The following is a 17,361-nucleotide window of genomic DNA, read 5'->3' as shown; positions in this document are numbered from 1 at the left end:
GATATTAATGGAAATTGAAATTGTTTGGATTTTAAGGGGAATTCCACTGTAAGTGATTAATAAAAGAAGAACTCTAACAGGCGGAGTAAGAATTTGGACCCCAAGATTTTGACTGTATTAAAAACTACATAGGGGGAGATATATCCGAAGTGTCTGAGACCAAAACAATACTGGTTGCTCATGGCAACCAATCAGAGTTCAGCTTTCATTTGCCTAGAGCAGTTTACAAAATGTAAGCTAAGCTCTGATTGGGTGGCATGAGCAACTGGACTTGTTTTGCTCTCAGACACTTCCGAATTTCACCCTATTGAATGTGTTTACATATCTAAGTCCTCGCTACTATCACTAGTGCGGGAGAGAGTCCGGAAACGGGACGCATGGGCGTCTAGTTTTTATTCCGCTTTTAAAAAATAAAACTGTGCGTTGATTGGTTCCCTTTACGCAGTGTCATAATCGTATCCAGTGTTAGTAGCTGGTCCTTATCGCTGTCAGTTCTTTAAGTTGATGTGTGGCGAGCGGGAAAAATGGGCGAGGGGTTTGTTCTCAATGCGTGGATGTGTTTGTGTCACAAGTGGGCGAGGAATTGACAGCTTACATCACAAAATCTACCCTGTGGCGCTAAAAGTTGCGTTCCTCATTTTTGCAGCGGCGCAAATCAAGCGGCGCAATAAAATTGAATTCCGTGTTTCGTGCGATGACGAAATGCATTTTGTGTGGCCAACGCTCCGTTATCACACCACAGAACAGTTCTGTGCCCGCTGTACCGATTCTGTGACCACTAAATGTCATTTTGTGACACAGAACACAGTTTGTCCCGCAAAATGCATTGTGAACAAATGGCGGCCTATAAAAGTGGTTGCTTCCCAGTGGGAGCCCAAACTCTGCTGCCTGATGCGAAATATAGAAAGGGAACCCCTCACCTTATCCAGTAGTGATATATCGGGTTATCGGGTCACTTATCGGGTTGTCCATTCAGTCTCGCACTGATGCTGACCCTATTTTTAGGTGTCAGGTCCTGCATTGTAGCAGATAACTGCCCCCCATCTTGCTGGAGGGGATGCTGCCTGAGCCAAGAGGCTCAACTCACTTCTGGTGCACCCATGGATCCCAGGGATTGTGATGTCCAGATGACTGGACTATCTCCATGTTCTCGGTGTAGAACTTGACCTTTAATTAAACGACCTTTTAAGAGATGGAGAGCCCCTTTAATTCAGACTCTTCCACCTTCCCTCCCCTCAGGAGCTGCTCTATATTTCTCACGCACGCCCTAGACTTTTACTGATGTCTATTACCACTTAATTACGGTGCCTGGATGCGGCTGTCATCGCTTTACTACCTCATACTATAGAGGAAGACAATAATTCATGGCTGACGGCTCCATAACTTTCATGTAGTCTGGTAATGAATAGGGGGAGGACGTACGGCGATCCTTGGCACTGTACAGGGGGCCTCCGGTGCACCTCCCTATGTATTGTTTTATAATAGTACACCTTAGTTATACTTATCTTTTCACCTTTAACCACAGTGTACTGAATAGATCAGGGGGAAGGTCGGGGCACTCCCATATACATTACCTAGTACGTTAGTGCTGCCGAAATCAATAGCTTCAGCCAACAACAATGTGTGGGAGCCATAAAAAAGACGACTTACCACTCATTATGTTCACTATTTATAACTAAAGTATCAAAAACTTAAGGAGAGGGTCGACCAAAACAGACAAAAGAGACAGAGGCCTGTAGGAAGAGTCCTCCTTCCCTTCTGTGTCCTGTCTGGTGTTTGTATTCTACCCCATATGTTCCCCTTTTGGGCTTATTCGCCTTCATACTTGCTTTGAAGTTCCTCGGGGGCGGGGCCTGTACAGTTTCTTGCCACCCTATTGGTCCAAATGTTATACCATCCCCTTCTCTCTCAGGGCCCCTTAGTAACCACACTGTCTTATCTCTATGATATATATGCTCTTGTGTGTTTTGACATCTGACCCATTTAAGCTGTAGGCAGAAATAAAAATCATGTCCCGTCCCTTTAAATTTTCTACAGAAAAATAAAATTTTTCCAAAAGGGAAATGAGCGATGTGTTAAATGTTATGTTTACATAGAAAAGCACCAGGAAAAGAACAGCCACCTCCCGGAAATATCTACGCACGGTGCTCCCACCTTGTAAGGCTGCCTTTGTCTATCTGTCTCTGGGAAAGCTGGGTAACAGCTATAACAGGTCAATTCAGGGTTACTTTCCACTAGATTCCAGGTCCATAAATGCCTGAGTCTCCTATATGTGAATGGGGTGCCCAAGAAGTGAAAGTTTTTGGAATCTATAGTGAAATTTGTGTAGGTGTTAGTTCATCATGTGTGAACAAGGCCTTAGAGTGCGTCTTAAAGGTGCAGTGTACTGGAAGCCAAAGACTAAGTAAACTGCACGTGTGTATTGGTGTGTGTATTGGTGGGGGGTGGTCTGCGCCATACAGGTAGTATAAACACCAGTTCACATTACAGCTGTGTGTACAGTGCATACATCAGGGCGTCGCTGGGAAGCCATTATTTACACTACCTGCCGTGTGTGGGTGTGTTACCAGGTCACTAAGAGAGCTAAAAATCATACAAAGGGTAAATACACGAGAAACACATCAGGAAATCTAGAAAAAATACACGTTCCTTATAATAAACATATAAAAGTCACCCCCCCATTGACTAAAACAAAGCCTAGGTGAACCTACCCACGGGTTGTCATGGAAACGACGTACATTACCTTTATGTATTTCTCTATAAATAGAGAGCAGCTGAGTAAACAAAAGCCTCGGCGTATCCTGCGGTGTCAGGGGGCGTGGGGGGGGGGGGATTATGTAAAAAAATTTTACTTCCGCAAGCTAAAAAAAATAAAATGTTGTGACAAATATTCCGAATAAGTTAAAGTTACACGAAGGCGCAAGAACATTCTACAGACTGAAAAGGTGTAAAACTATTTTAATTTACAACTGGGTGGGACCATTTCCCTTAAGTTTTTAAATTAGATCTAAACTCACTGATAAGAGAACAACCCCTTTAAGGGCGCCTGTTATTATTATCATTATTATTGCACTATGTTAATATTGAATCTAAATTAATGTTAACCTTTCTAATCCTCCTACACATTTTTCACAATTTAGCTCCACCCCTATCCTATCAAGAAAACACCCCCTTTTTCACTAAGCCCCACCTCCTTGTCAAAAACTAATATTAATGTGGTTTTGGAAGTTTCAGCAAATAATTGATATTTCCAATATCAAGTCATTGCTGTTTTCTAGATCTCTGCTTGCTGTACTTTTATAGGAAGCTTCATTGTTTACTTCCTGTGGCTAAAAACTAGTCCTTGGTCATGTGATGTCACACAGGTGCAAGGCTAATACTCGTTATATCCCCAATCATGTGAGGTCACACAGGTGCACGGTTTGCTATATCCCTGGTCATATGATGTCACCTGTGTGACTTCACATGACCAGGGATATGAGATATGCACCTGTGTGACATCACATGACCAGAGATATAATGAGCCATTCACCTGTGTGACATCATATAAACAGGGATATAACGAGCCGTGCACCTGTGTGACATCACATGACCAGAGATATAATGAGCCATTCACCTGTGTGACATCATATAAACAGGGAAATAACGAGCCGTGCACCTGTGTGACATCACATGACCAGGGATATAACGAGCCAGACACCTGTGTGACATCACATGACCATGGATATAACGAGCCAGGCACCTGTGTGACATCACATGACAAGGGATATAACGAGCCGTGCACCTGTGTGACATCACATGACCAGGGATATAACGAGCCAGGCACCTGTGTGACATCATATGACCAGGGATATATAACGAGCCGTGCCCCTGTGTGACATCACATGACCAGGGATATATAACGAGCCGTGCCCCTGTGTGACATCACATGACCAGGGATATATAACGAGCCGTGCCCCTGTGTGACATCACATGACCAGGGATATATAACGAGACGTGCACCTGTATGACATCACATGACCAGGGATATAACGAGCCGTGCCCCTGTGTGACATCACATGACCAGGGATATTGGCGAGACGTGCACCTGTGTGACATCACATGACCAGGGATATAACGAGACGTGCACCTGTGTGACATCACATGACCAGGGATATAACGGGCCGTACACCTGTGTGACATCACATGACCAGGGATATATAACGAGCCGTGCACCTGTGTGACATCACATGACCAGGGATATAACGAGCCGCGCACCTGTGTGACATCACATGACCAGGGATATAACGAGCCGTGCACCTGTGTGACATCATGAGTTTATCTACAGGAACAAAACAATGAAGCTTCCTGTAGAATGACAGCAAGCAGAGATCTAGAAAACTGTGAGGAATTGACCCAGGACGTATATTGGAAAATTGGAAATTACATTTTCTTTCCACAAACAATATCAATTATTTGCTGAAAGAGGACGATCCCTGCTCGTTCAGGGTTAGGAATTTTTGGGTTGATTTGGTCCAAACACTGCGCCCACCTGTCTAGCAGTGGTTCCGAGTATCACTAAGATGATTTTGGCCAGGCTGCAATACAACATATGACCTGTACACAGGTGTGGCGCTGTTTTTGGAAGTTGAGATGTTTTTGTAAGCAGTCCCCCCTCCGTGTTGGTGAGTGTTGTGATTGTGAGCTGTCAGGGCGTGTGTGCGTGAAGGCATCTCCAGGCGCCTGCCAAAATATACTCTTTACCGAGCGCTCGCTAACGATATCATCTCTCCTCAGAGGCTTCTTCTGGGTGTAGCTGCGTCTTTAAGAAACGAAAGCCTCCCGAGCTGCTATCTCCAGAGGAACTCGAGGGAAACTCCACTATTCCAGGAAAAAAAGGGCTGATTTTCCGGATAAATCCCGCAGCTCGGAGAGAAGAGAATGGTCCCGCTTGTCTCTGACTTCTGCCCTCAAGCTACGACACAGGAGAAGACGACGTTCCTCCGACAGGTCTGAGCCTTGGGGAATTTCTTTTTTTTTTTCGTCAGGTCTATGCCAGCGCTTGTCTTGCCACCTCCAGTGATGTGGGGAAAAATTTGGATACATATTCCACTTGTTCCGACTCATTCCGTTTGGGAATTCCAGTTCCTCTCCACCTCGGAGTCTTGCAGTTGAGGTGAACCTATCTCCTGACCCTCTTGGCCTCGTTGATGGACATGGAAGACGTTCCCCACTTCCCGTTTTTTTATTTTTGACCCTTCCGAGATCCCTTACCCAGGAACTAGGAATCTCTTAGGAAATCCAGTGAAGCTTTGTAGACACACACCCTGAGCCATGTCTTGGTTTGGAGAAGTCCAGTGGCTGTGCCTGGTGACCCTCTTCTTTGCCTCCTTGGTGACCATCGCTGTGTATCTCGTCCAGTACGTCCTGAACGGATGGTGGAAACGGAAAGGGAAGTCGCCTTTCTCCGGAGCGCAGAGCGAGGCCGACTCTCTACTGTCCTGGATTTTATCTCTGAATAGTTGGAGGAGTCAATGGCTGAAGGCATGGATAGCTGCCCTCAACGAGGAGGCCGGGAAAAGAGGGGTAAGTGTCTTCACACAAATATTGTTTGGAAATCAATGTCAAGCAGCAGCCGTAAAGCCAATATAAGTTTAAAAGGGAACCTGCCACTAGATTTTACCCGACTGTACTCCAGAATCCTCAAGTAGGAGATAAAATGTCCTGAATTGCCTCTTTTTATGTTATATATCTATAAAAAAAAATCTTCTCAGTCATGTGAAAATGACCAGAGATGAGTCATATTTACCTGATGTCACTCAGTTGACCTAATCTTTAGTATCTAGAAAAATGCTGCTGGTGTTGTATCAAAGATAAGAATCTCATCTTTAAGACAACATCAGGCTTGTGGTTCTGTGAGCCACAGAACCGGAGATACAAGTAGTTTAGGAAGTTAGTAGGAATTTGATCTTTATCTTTTGCTCGCATTCCCAACTATGTTTGTAAATGCCTGTATCTCCAGTTCTGTAGCTCACAGAAAAAAGTAACACACAGATAAGATAATCCTTTATTAGTCCCACATTAGGGAAATTCACAGCGATGGGTCAACAATGATGTATTTTGAGAGATCAAATTTGCATCATTACAATGACGCCAAAACCATGTCGCCTAATAACAATGATGAGATCTGAAAGATGAGATTCTTATCTTTAATATGACACCAGCAGCATGTTTGTAGATGCTATAGAACCCAAGAAAGGCATCTGTAGTCATTCTCCCTCTGCAGCCTCTAAAAGTGACTCTTCCCTGGCATAAAGTGACTCTTCTGTGCTCATTTTCACATGACTTTCGAGGAGATTTTTATAGGTAAACATGTGAGAGGGGTGTCAAGGTCACCAGGTAGATTCCTACCCCTCTTAAGCTGCTTACTGGCATTGAGCTGACCTTAGACCACACTGCTGCCTCTTTATGTGACCTCATGATTTTCTATGTGATTTTCTCCCTCCAGTTATGGCACACAGGGGCTTCTGTAAGGCATTGCTCTAACTAAACAGCCCCTTGTCATTTTTGGGAAAGCTGGGTAACACCTGGTCAGGGCAGTGCCTGCTTTTGCTACTAAACTCTATTCCTTTCTAAGCACCTGAGCTGCAATACCGACACACACCAGATGCAAGTGTGGCGCTGTTTTTGGAAGATTTTACTTGTGTTTTTCAACCCTTTTCAGAATGAAGATACTTGTTTCTGGGAAAGCTGAATGATACGGCCTACATCCCCCGTTACGTTTGGCACCCAGATTTCCCAGCTTTCCCAGTCCCCAAACAGCTTAACTCTGTAGTGGTACATGTACAATCTGTTCTAGTTGCCATTCAGGATCAGGATTAGCCGAGTGATAACATTCAATGTTATGATGTCTGTTGGTCGTCACCCAGCTTTTCCTGAAACAGATATAATTATGACCTGGGTAGTGGTTTTATTTTACCCCTCCATTATCTTTGACTTGGTCCTATCCGTTTCTGAGAAAGCCGGAAAACCTTTTCTGTAATTTTATTATTCGACGCCTGGAAAAGCTGGGTGACAACCCCCATAAGTGTAATAATAGAATCCTTGTTGGTTGTTACCCAGCTTTTCCAAGAATAGATATGATTATGACATGAAAAACAGGAGCATTTAAGTTGTAGTGTCGCCCACAGCTAGCCATTTTTGCCATTCTGAGCCTGGGGAAAGTTAGGTTACAACCCTAAATGAGATCAGTTCTATTGATAATAAAGAAATTTCTACCACCTTCATGCTTTGGATATCTGTTTATGGGAAAGCTGAATGATACACATTGTGGCTGTCTCACCCAGCTTTCCCAACCCCCAGAACGGCAAATCTACTTCGCTATATGCTTAGTATATACAATATTATATTACATTATATATTACATCAATGGGGTATGTAATATTTCATGTGGACCTATTGGTTGCCACTCAGCTTTTCTCGGAACACATATAACAATTTTTCTTTTTACTTTTTTTTTTACTTTTTATTTTTTTAATTAAAAATATAATTTTTTGTGTTTTTTTTTTTTTTTTTTTTTTTGTAGATGTCCTTAAAATCCAACTACGCAGACTCCTATAAAGCGCGTCCTGCGTCCTCCGCCGTGGCCCGCTAAGCCCATTATAATGACGGATTGCGGCGCGCTCGGCCGCTGCTTCTCTTTATGGCGCTTTTATTTAACAGCAGAGATTGAGTGTCAGATTAAATTTAAGAGAACGTCCTGATCCCTGGCCGGATTTATGGCGGCTTTTTCTTTACGCCATGCGATCGCCGGTACCTGATTGTGCTGCGTCTCTGCAGAACGCGCCCGGGGACAGGAGGAGGGGGGGGCATTGATCCGCTGTCACCTAAATTGAATATTTAAGAGAAAGAAAATGGAATTAAAATGAGAGCGAGATAAAAAAAAAAAAAATCAATAGGCGAGATTTTTTTTTCTTTGCCCTTAGGGTAGCCTTGGCTTTGGTATGGGATCAGTGATGTATTGTGTAGTGAGAAGCTACAGCTGTGCAGCCGAGCGGAGGCTTTACACAGCTGCTCTTTCCCTCGCGACGCGCGTCTATGTCACTCTTTTCATCTTTCATAGCGGACGTACCTGTTATCTGTTTGATACGGTGGGTCTGCAGCTATATGGATATAGGACCCACGGTCAGATTAATTGATTTCCTTTCACTCTGCTGCCACCACTAGGGGGAGCTCCTCAGCATTGGGAAGACTTAGGCCAATAGAGATTCCTATAATGACTTCCTGTATCCTCATTGCCACCACCAGGGGGAGCTCTTCAGCATTGGTAACACTTAGGCCAATAGAGATTCCTATAATGACTTCCTGTATCCTCATTGCCACCACTAGGGGGAGCTCTTCAGCATTGGTAACACTTAGGCCAATATAGATTCCCATAATGACTTCCTGTATCCTCATTGCCCCCACTAGGGGGAGCTCCTCAGCAATGGGAAGACTTAGGCCAATAGAGATTCCTATAATGACTTCCTGTATCCTCATTGCCACCACTAGGGGGAGCTCCTCAGCAATGGGAAGACTTAGGCCAATAGAGATTCCTATAATGACTTCCTGTATCCTCATTGCCACCACTAGGGGGAGCTCCTCAGCAATGGGAAGACTTAGGCCAATAGAGATTCCTATAATGACTTCCTGTATCCTCATTGCCACCACTAGGGGGAGCTCTTCAGCATTGGGAAGAATTAGGTCAATATAGATTCCTATAATGACTTCCTGTATCCTCATTGCCTCCACTAGGGGGAGCTCCTCAGCAATGGGAAGACTTAGGCCAATAGAGATTCCTATAATGATTTCCTGTATCCGCATTGCCACCACCAGGGGGAGCTCCTCAGCATTGGGAAGACTTAGGCCAATAGAGATTCCTATAATGACTTCCTGTATCCTCATTGCCACCACCAGGGGGAGCTCTTCAGCATTGGGAAGAATTAGGTCAATATAGATTCCTATAATGACTTCCTGTATCCTCATTGCCACCACTAGGGGGAGCTCTTCAGCATTTGTAACACTTAGGCCAATAGAGATTCCTATAATGATTTCCTGTATCCTCATTGCCACCACCAGGGGGAGCTCCTCAGCATTGGTAACACTTAGGCCAATAGAGATTCCTATAATGACTTCCTGTATCCTCATTGCCACCACTAGGGGGAGCTCCTCAGCATTGGTAACACTTAGGCCAATAGAGATTCCTATAATGACTTCCTGTATCCTCATTGCCACCACTAGGGGGAGCTCCTCAGCATTGGGAAGAATTAGGCCAATAGAGATTCCTATAATGATTTCCTGTATCCTCATTGCCACCACTAGGGGGAGCTCCTCAGCATTGGTAACACTTAGGCCAATAGAGATTCCTATAATGACTTCCTGTATCCTCATTGCCACCACTAGGGGGAGCTCCTCAGCATTGGGAAGATTTAGGCCAATAGAGATTCCTATAATGACTTCCTGTATCCTCATTGCCACCACTAGGGGGAGCTCCTCATCATTGGGAAGAATTAGGCCAATAGAGATTCCTATAATGATTTCCTGTATCCTCATTGCCACCACTAGGGGGAGCTCCTCAGCATTGGGAAGACTTAGGCCAATAGAGATTCCTATAATGACTTCCTGTATCCTCATTGCCACCACTAGGGGGAGCTCCTCATCATTGGGAAGAATTAGGCCAATAGAGATTCCTATAATGATTTCCTGTATCCTCATTGCCACCACTAGGGGGAGCTCCTCAGCATTGGGAAGACTTAGGCCAATAGAGATTCCTATAATGATTTCCTGTATCCTCATTGCCACCACTAGGGGGAGCTCTTCAGCATTGGTAACACTTAGGCCAATAGAGATTCCTATAATGACTTTCTGTATCCTCATTGCCACCACTAGGGGGAGCTCCTCAGCATTGGAAAGAATTAGGCCAATATAGATTCCTATAATGACTTCCTGTATCCTCATTGCCACCACCAGGGGGAGCTCCTCAGCATTGGTAACACTTAGGCCAATATAGATTCCTATAATGACTTCCTGTATCCTCATTGCCACCACTAGGGGGAGCTCTTCAGCATTGGGAAGAATTAGGTCAATATAAATTCCTATAATGACTTCCTGTATCCTCATTGCCACCACTAGGGGGAGCTCCTCAGCCGTGGAAAGACTTAGGTCAATATAAATTCCTATAATGACTTCCTGTATCCTCATTGCCACCACTAGGGGGAGCTCTTCAGCATTGGTAACACTTAGGCCAATATAGATTCCTATAATGATTTCCTGTATCCTCATTGCCACCACTAGGGGGAGCTCCTCAGCATTGGGAAGACTTAGGCCAATAGAGATTCCTATAATGACTTCCTGTATCCTCATTGCCACCACTAGGGGGAGCTCCTCAGCATTGGTAACACTTAGGCCAATAGAGATTCCTATAATGACTTCCTGTATCCTCATTGCCACCACTAGGGGGAGCTCCTCAGCATTGGGAAGACTTAGGCCAATAGAGATTCCTATAATGACTTTCTGTATCCTCATTGCCACCACTAGGGGGAGCTCCTCAGCATTGGGAAGAATTAGGCCAATAGAGATTCCTATAATGATTTCCTGTATCCGCATTGCCCCCACCAGGGAGCGCTGGTTATATTTCAGAGGTCGATCAGGATTTTGATGACTTACTATGTCTTTGCTGCCACCACTAGGGGGAGCTCCATACACATAACTATCATTAGCTGTTTAACCCTATTAACCCATAATCGCCCTATAATACATATATTGCCATTAACCCCTACAGCACCCTACAATATCAAAGATAAAGGATATTTATCTGTCAACTAACCTAGACCTCCCAGAACGTTGGGTATTAACTCTTTACCACACAAAGTACTACCAGGGATATTGGGTAATAACCACCATACATCCTAGACCACCAGGGATACTAGGTATTGGCTATTAATCCACTCTAGATCTCCTACGATATCCGATATTAACCCTTTATAACCTCTGCTACCACCACAAATATTAGGTATTAACCGCTGTAGACCAACAAAGTATTGGATATAAAGCAATTTACACCACAATGGATATTGGATATAAACCACTTAACCACCAGGGATATTGGGTATTAACTCTTAATACACCAAAGACCTTCAATGGTATCAGAAATTGACCATTCACAACTTATTCTACAACCAAAACAATATTTAATAACCACGGAACCGCTCTGGACCACCAGGGATAATGTATATAAACCACTTAACCATCTTAGACCACCAGGAATATTGGGTATTAACCACATATCCATAGTCCCTAGTGGTCTAGGGTGGTTATGTGGTGATATCAAAACGTACCTGATGGTCTAGGGTAGTTATTAACCACTGTAGATCACTAGAGATATTAGCTTTAAACCATGTAGACCACTAAGGATATTGGGTATTAACTACTTAACCACGCTAGACCACCAGGGATATAAACCACTTAACCTCTCTAGACCACTAGAGGTATTGGGTATTAACCACTTACCCAATATCCCTGGTGGTCTAGAGAGGTTATTAACCACTTACCCAATATCCCGGGTGGTCTAGAGAGGTTATTAACCACTTACCCAATATCCCTGGTGGTCTAGAGAGGTTATTAACCACTTACCCAATATCCCTGGTGGTCTAGAGAGGTTATTAACCACTTACCCAATATCTCTGGTGGTCTAGAGAGGTTATTAACCACTTACTCAATATCACTGGTGGTCTAGAGAGGTTATTAACCACTTACCCAATATCCCTGGTGGTCTAGAGAGGTTTTTAACCACTTACCCAATATCCCTGGTGGTCTAGAGAGGTTATTAACCACTTACCCAATATCCCTGGTGGTCTAGAGAGGTTATTAACCACTTTCCCAATATCCCTGGTGGTCTAGAGAGGTTATTAACCACTTACCCAATATCCCTGGTGGTCTAGAGAGGTTATTAACCACTTACCCAATATCCCGGGTGGTCTAGAGAGGTTATTAACCACTTAACCTCTCTAGACCACCAGGAATATTGGGTATTATCCACTCAACCTCTCTAGACCACCAGGGATATTGGGTATTATCCACTCAACCTCTCTAGACCACCAGGGATATTGGGAATTGACCACTATGTAACGCTAATCCTTACACCTAAGCTACTCTAGATACCATAATTCTCACCATAATACCGCATCCTCCGCTGAATGGGTTAATGACTGGCGCCGCTCGTTACCGGCAATGAATAGTTGGAAATTGTATGACATTTCTATAGATCTTGGCTGCGGCTGTAACCTGTTTGGGGCTCGTGGGGATTTACTTTTTAGGGTGTGTGGGAGTTTTGGCTGTTTACAAGTCATTTAAGTAGACAGTGACATATTATTTACTGCAGAGATGTAGCAGAGCTGAGTTTGTCATACGCGAAAACTGTGCAGCCGGTGCGGACAAATCTTGTCAATGGGGTTAATACACAAAATACGACCTTTTAGGGTCTGTAATAGCTACCGTAGGGGTCATAGGGTGACAGAATCCCGACGACGCCATAGATCCCTTCACTAACTGGGTTAATATTAGCTAATTGTGTAAAATTCTGTCACCATTCGCTGCGACAAACTTGAAATAACGGGACATCTGGAGGGGGGGGGGAAGGGGGGCAAATACTTTTTCCCAGAGCTATACCAGGACTTGCACCTCCTCCATGAGATTTAGGTCAGACATCTCCCTGGGCCTGGGCTCCTCTCACACACATCAGCAGGAGGATATTTCGGCAGATGTGAACGCTCACAAAGCTTGTCCTCTTATACAGGGCCGCAGGAATATACGCCGACTCGTCGTGTCGTATTACAATCACACATGAAAAATAGATGAAACGTACATTAAAAATGCGAAAAGAAGAAAAAACCGCTTTATAATCCATTGCTTCCAGGGTCTGATATCATGACTTGAAGTTACAGGCCCAAAGCCTGAGGCCTGACTGAAAGTGAGTTTCTGTCAGATCCAGTATTGCTATGGCGACCCTATGGGGATGTAACTCAGCTGCTGAATGGGGGCATTTTTATGTTTATATGTGAGGACATCAATCTGGATCCACACAAGGTCTCCGTTTTTTGACAGGTTTGACCAATTATCTTAATTAAAACGCGTTCAAAACGCCACATGTACCATCACCCTTAGGGAGGTGACACACACATTTTTGGGCCGTTTTTAGCTGTGCGTTTTCAGATCGGAAAAAAAAACTGCATGGGTTTTTGACCAGTTTGAATTAAGATAATTGGTCAAACCTGTTTTAATGCATGCGTTTTTTTACGATCTGAAAACGCACAACTCAAAACGGATAAAAAACGGCCTAAAAACACCACGTTTTTAGGCCGTTTTTGGGCTGTTTTTACTAAGAGCGTTTTCAGATTGTACAAAACGCATGCGTTAAGAAACGCATCTGTTTTTTAAAAACGCGTCCGTTTTTTGAAAACGCATGCGTTTTTGTCCGGTTTTTCCGAATTTGCGCAATTAAAAACGGACAAAAACGGATGCGTTTTTTAGCGCATGCGTTTTTTACGATCTGAAAACGCACTTAGTAAAAACGGCCTACAAACGCCATGTGTGTCTTTACCCTTAGGGTGATGACACACGTAGCGCTTTGTCTGCGTTTGAAAACGCAGACAAAGCCGCACCCACCGGGAATTAATTTAATGCAAAACACCGGCGGCTCGTTCCCGATCGCAGACGTTTCCATAGAAACGCCGATGCGATCGGCCCGCGGGCCGCCCCGTTGGGTGCGGCTTTGTTTGCGTTTTCAAACGCAGACAGAGCGCCACGTGTGTCATCACCCTTAGGGTGAAGACACATATGGCGTTTTTGGGCCGTTTTTACTAAGTGCGTTTTCAGATCGTTAAAAACGCATGCGTTAAAAAACGCACCCGGTTTTAAAAAACGCATGCGTTTTTTGAAAACGCATGCGTTTTTGTCTGGTTTTCCGAATTTGCTCAATTAGAAACGGACAAAAACGCATGCGTTTTCAAAAAACGCATGCGTTTTTAAAAAACGGATGCGTTGTTTAACCCATGCGTTTTTTACGATCTGAAAACGCACTTAGTAAAAACGGCCCAAAAACGGCCCAAAAACGCCATGTGTGTCTTCGCCCTTAGGTTTTGGGCCTATCACTTCAAGTTAAAATACCCCAGCCTAGAAGTACGGGTATACAGGTGTAACATTTTTTTATTGATCCATTTAAGGATTTGATGCTCTATGACAACACTTAAGGGTGGTGACGCGCGTGGCGTTTTTTGGGCCGTTTTTTAGTTAGTGCGTTTTCATATCGTAAAAAAAAACCCATGCGTTTTTTGACAGGTTTGACCAATTATCTTAATTCAAACAGTTTTTTTTTAACGCATGCGTTTTTTACGACCTGAAAACGCCCAAAAACGGCCTAAAAACGCCATGCGTGTCACCACCCTTACAGTTTTCGATTAGCGTGGTGTCACACGTGACGCTTTGAACCTGTTTTTAGTCCGTTTTTAGTCGTGTGTTTTCAGTCTGTTACAAAATGTATGCGTTTTTTTGAAAATGCATGATTTTTTTTTCGAAAACGCATCATTTTTTGTCCGTTTTTCATTAAGATAATTGGGAAAACCGGACATAGACAGATGCATTTTCAAAAAAACGCATGCATTTTTTTAACGGACTGAAAACACATGACTAAAAACGGACTAAAACTGGTTCAAAACCATATATATATTCAGCGTATTATTTGCAGCCGTGTGCTGTAAAGCAAAACCAAAGTGGGTGGGACTTTTAAAACTTTCCCTCCAAATAAGAATGCAAATATTGAGTAGGGTGTCATATTTTGCTGTAATAGAATGTGACGTATATGGTCACTGTTACAACTTGTATAATAATAATAATAACAATCACCCATCTTTTCCAGGCACCTGAAGATAGACAAAGGGACTGATACTAATCTCTCTGATAGTTTGCTACAATGTATCAGTCTGCTGAGAGCATTGCCAGGACTGGATACATGTGTAACAAACCCTCAACTGTGAGAATTCTAATAATGACATTAACATGATGATGATGATGATGATGAATGATTGCTATCTCTGCAGGGATCGCTGCGGCTGGCGTTTGAGGATGACAATGGCCCCCGACCTCTGGAACTGTCTGTGAAGAAAGTGGAGAGCGTCGTAAAGTCACACAAGGATAAGGTGAGCGACAGATTATTGGACTAGAATTTCCTGTGAATTTATGGTACCATATAGTGCACACCTTATACTGCCATATAATATTACCATATAGTGCACACCTTATACTACCATATAATATTACCATATAGTGCACACCTTATACTGCCATATAATATTACCATATAGTGCACACCTTATACTGCCATATAATATTACCATATAGTGCACACCTTATACTGCCATATAATATTACCATATAGTGCACGCCTTATACTGCCATATAATATTACCATATAGTGCACACCTTATACTGCCATATAATATTACCATATAGTGCACATATTATACTGCCATATAATATTACCATATAGTGCACGCCTTATACTGCCATATAATATTACCATATAGTGCACACCTTATACTGCCATATAATATTACCATATAGTGGACACCTTATACTGCCATATAATATTACCATATAGTGCACACCTTATACTGCCATATAATATTACCATATAGTGCACACCTTATACTGCCATATAATATTACCATATAGTGCACACCTTATACTGCCATATAATATTACCATATAGTGCACACCTTATACTGCCATATAATATTACCATATAGTGCACACCTTATACTGCCATATAATATTACCATATAGTGCACACCTTATACTGCCATATAATATTACCATATAGTGCACACCTTATACTGCCATATAATATTACCATATAGTGCACACCTTATACTGCCATATAATACTACCATATAGTGCACACCTTATACTGCCATATAATATTACCATATAGTGCACACCTTATACTGCCATATAATATTACCATATAGTGCACGCCTTATACTGCCATTTAATATTACCATATAGTGCACACCTTATACTGCCATATAATATTACCATATAGTGCACACCTTATACTGCCATATAATATTACCATACAGTGCACACCTTATACTGCCATATAATATTACCATATAGTGCACACCTTATACTGCCATATAATATTACCATATAGTGCACACCTTATACTGCCATATAATATTACCATATAGTGCACACCTTATACTGCCATATAATATTACCATATAGTGCACACCTTATACTGCCATATAATATTACCATACAGTGCACGCCTTATACTGCCATATAATATTACCATATAGTGCACACCTTATACTGCCATATAATATTACCATATAGTGCACACATTATACTGCCATATAATATTACCATATAGTGCACACCTTATACTGCCATATAATATTACCATATAGTGCACACATTATACTACCATATAATATTACCATATAGTGCAGACCTTATACTGCCATATAATATTACCATATAGTGCACACCTTGTACTGCCATATAATATTACCATACAGTGCACACCTTATACTGCCATATAATATTACCATATAGTGCACACCTTGTACTGCCATATAATATTACCATATAGTGCACACATTATACTACCATATAATATTACCATATAGTGCACGCCTTATACTACCATATAATATTACCATACAGTGCACGCCTTATACTGCCATATAATATTACCATATAGTGCACACCTTACACTGCCATATAATATTACCATACAGTGCACACCTTATACTGCCATATAATATTACCATATAGTGCACACCTTACACTGCCATATAATATTACCATATAGTGCACACCTTATACTGCCATATAATATTACCATATAGTGCACCCCTTGTACTGCCATATAATATTACCATATAGTGCACATATTATACTGCCATATAGTATTACCATATAGTGCACACCTTATACTGCCATATAATATTACCATATAGTGCACACCTTACACTGCCATATAATATTACCATATAGTGCACACCTTATACTGCCATATAATATTACCATATAGTGCACACGTTACACTGCCATATAATATTACCATATAGTGCACCCCTTATACTGCCATATAATATTACCATATAGTGCACACCTTATACTGCCATATAATATTACCATACAGTGCACACCTTATACTGCCATATAATATTACCATATAGTGCACACCTTATACTGCCATATAATATTACCATATAGTGCACACCTTATACTGCCATATAATATTACCATATAGTGCACACCTTATACTGCCATATAATA

The 17,361-nt window shown here is 42.4% G+C and overlaps 1 protein-coding gene across 2 annotated transcripts in view; it reads left to right on the top strand.

Annotated features, from left to right (window-relative positions):
* Positions 1-17,361, top strand: part of C2CD2 (C2 calcium dependent domain containing 2) — a 45,400-nt gene that overhangs the window by 1,538 nt on the left and 26,501 nt on the right. For both annotated transcript variants that reach the window (XR_011853398.1, XM_072138822.1), the window contains exons 2-3: positions 4,777-5,565; positions 15,111-15,209. Coding sequence is in view for 1 of the 2 variants with exons in the window: in XM_072138822.1 (XP_071994923.1) it covers positions 5,314-5,565; positions 15,111-15,209 (351 nt within the window). In the remaining variant the exon portion in view is untranslated. The remainder of the gene's footprint in view (positions 1-4,776; positions 5,566-15,110; positions 15,210-17,361) is intronic.

This window comes from Engystomops pustulosus, chromosome 2 (genome assembly GCF_040894005.1).
Source record: "Engystomops pustulosus chromosome 2, aEngPut4.maternal, whole genome shotgun sequence".
Taxonomy (NCBI): domain Eukaryota; kingdom Metazoa; phylum Chordata; class Amphibia; order Anura; family Leptodactylidae; genus Engystomops; species Engystomops pustulosus.
The sequence above is the reverse complement of the archived record's forward strand: the minus strand, read 5'-3'. Positions and strand labels throughout refer to the sequence as shown.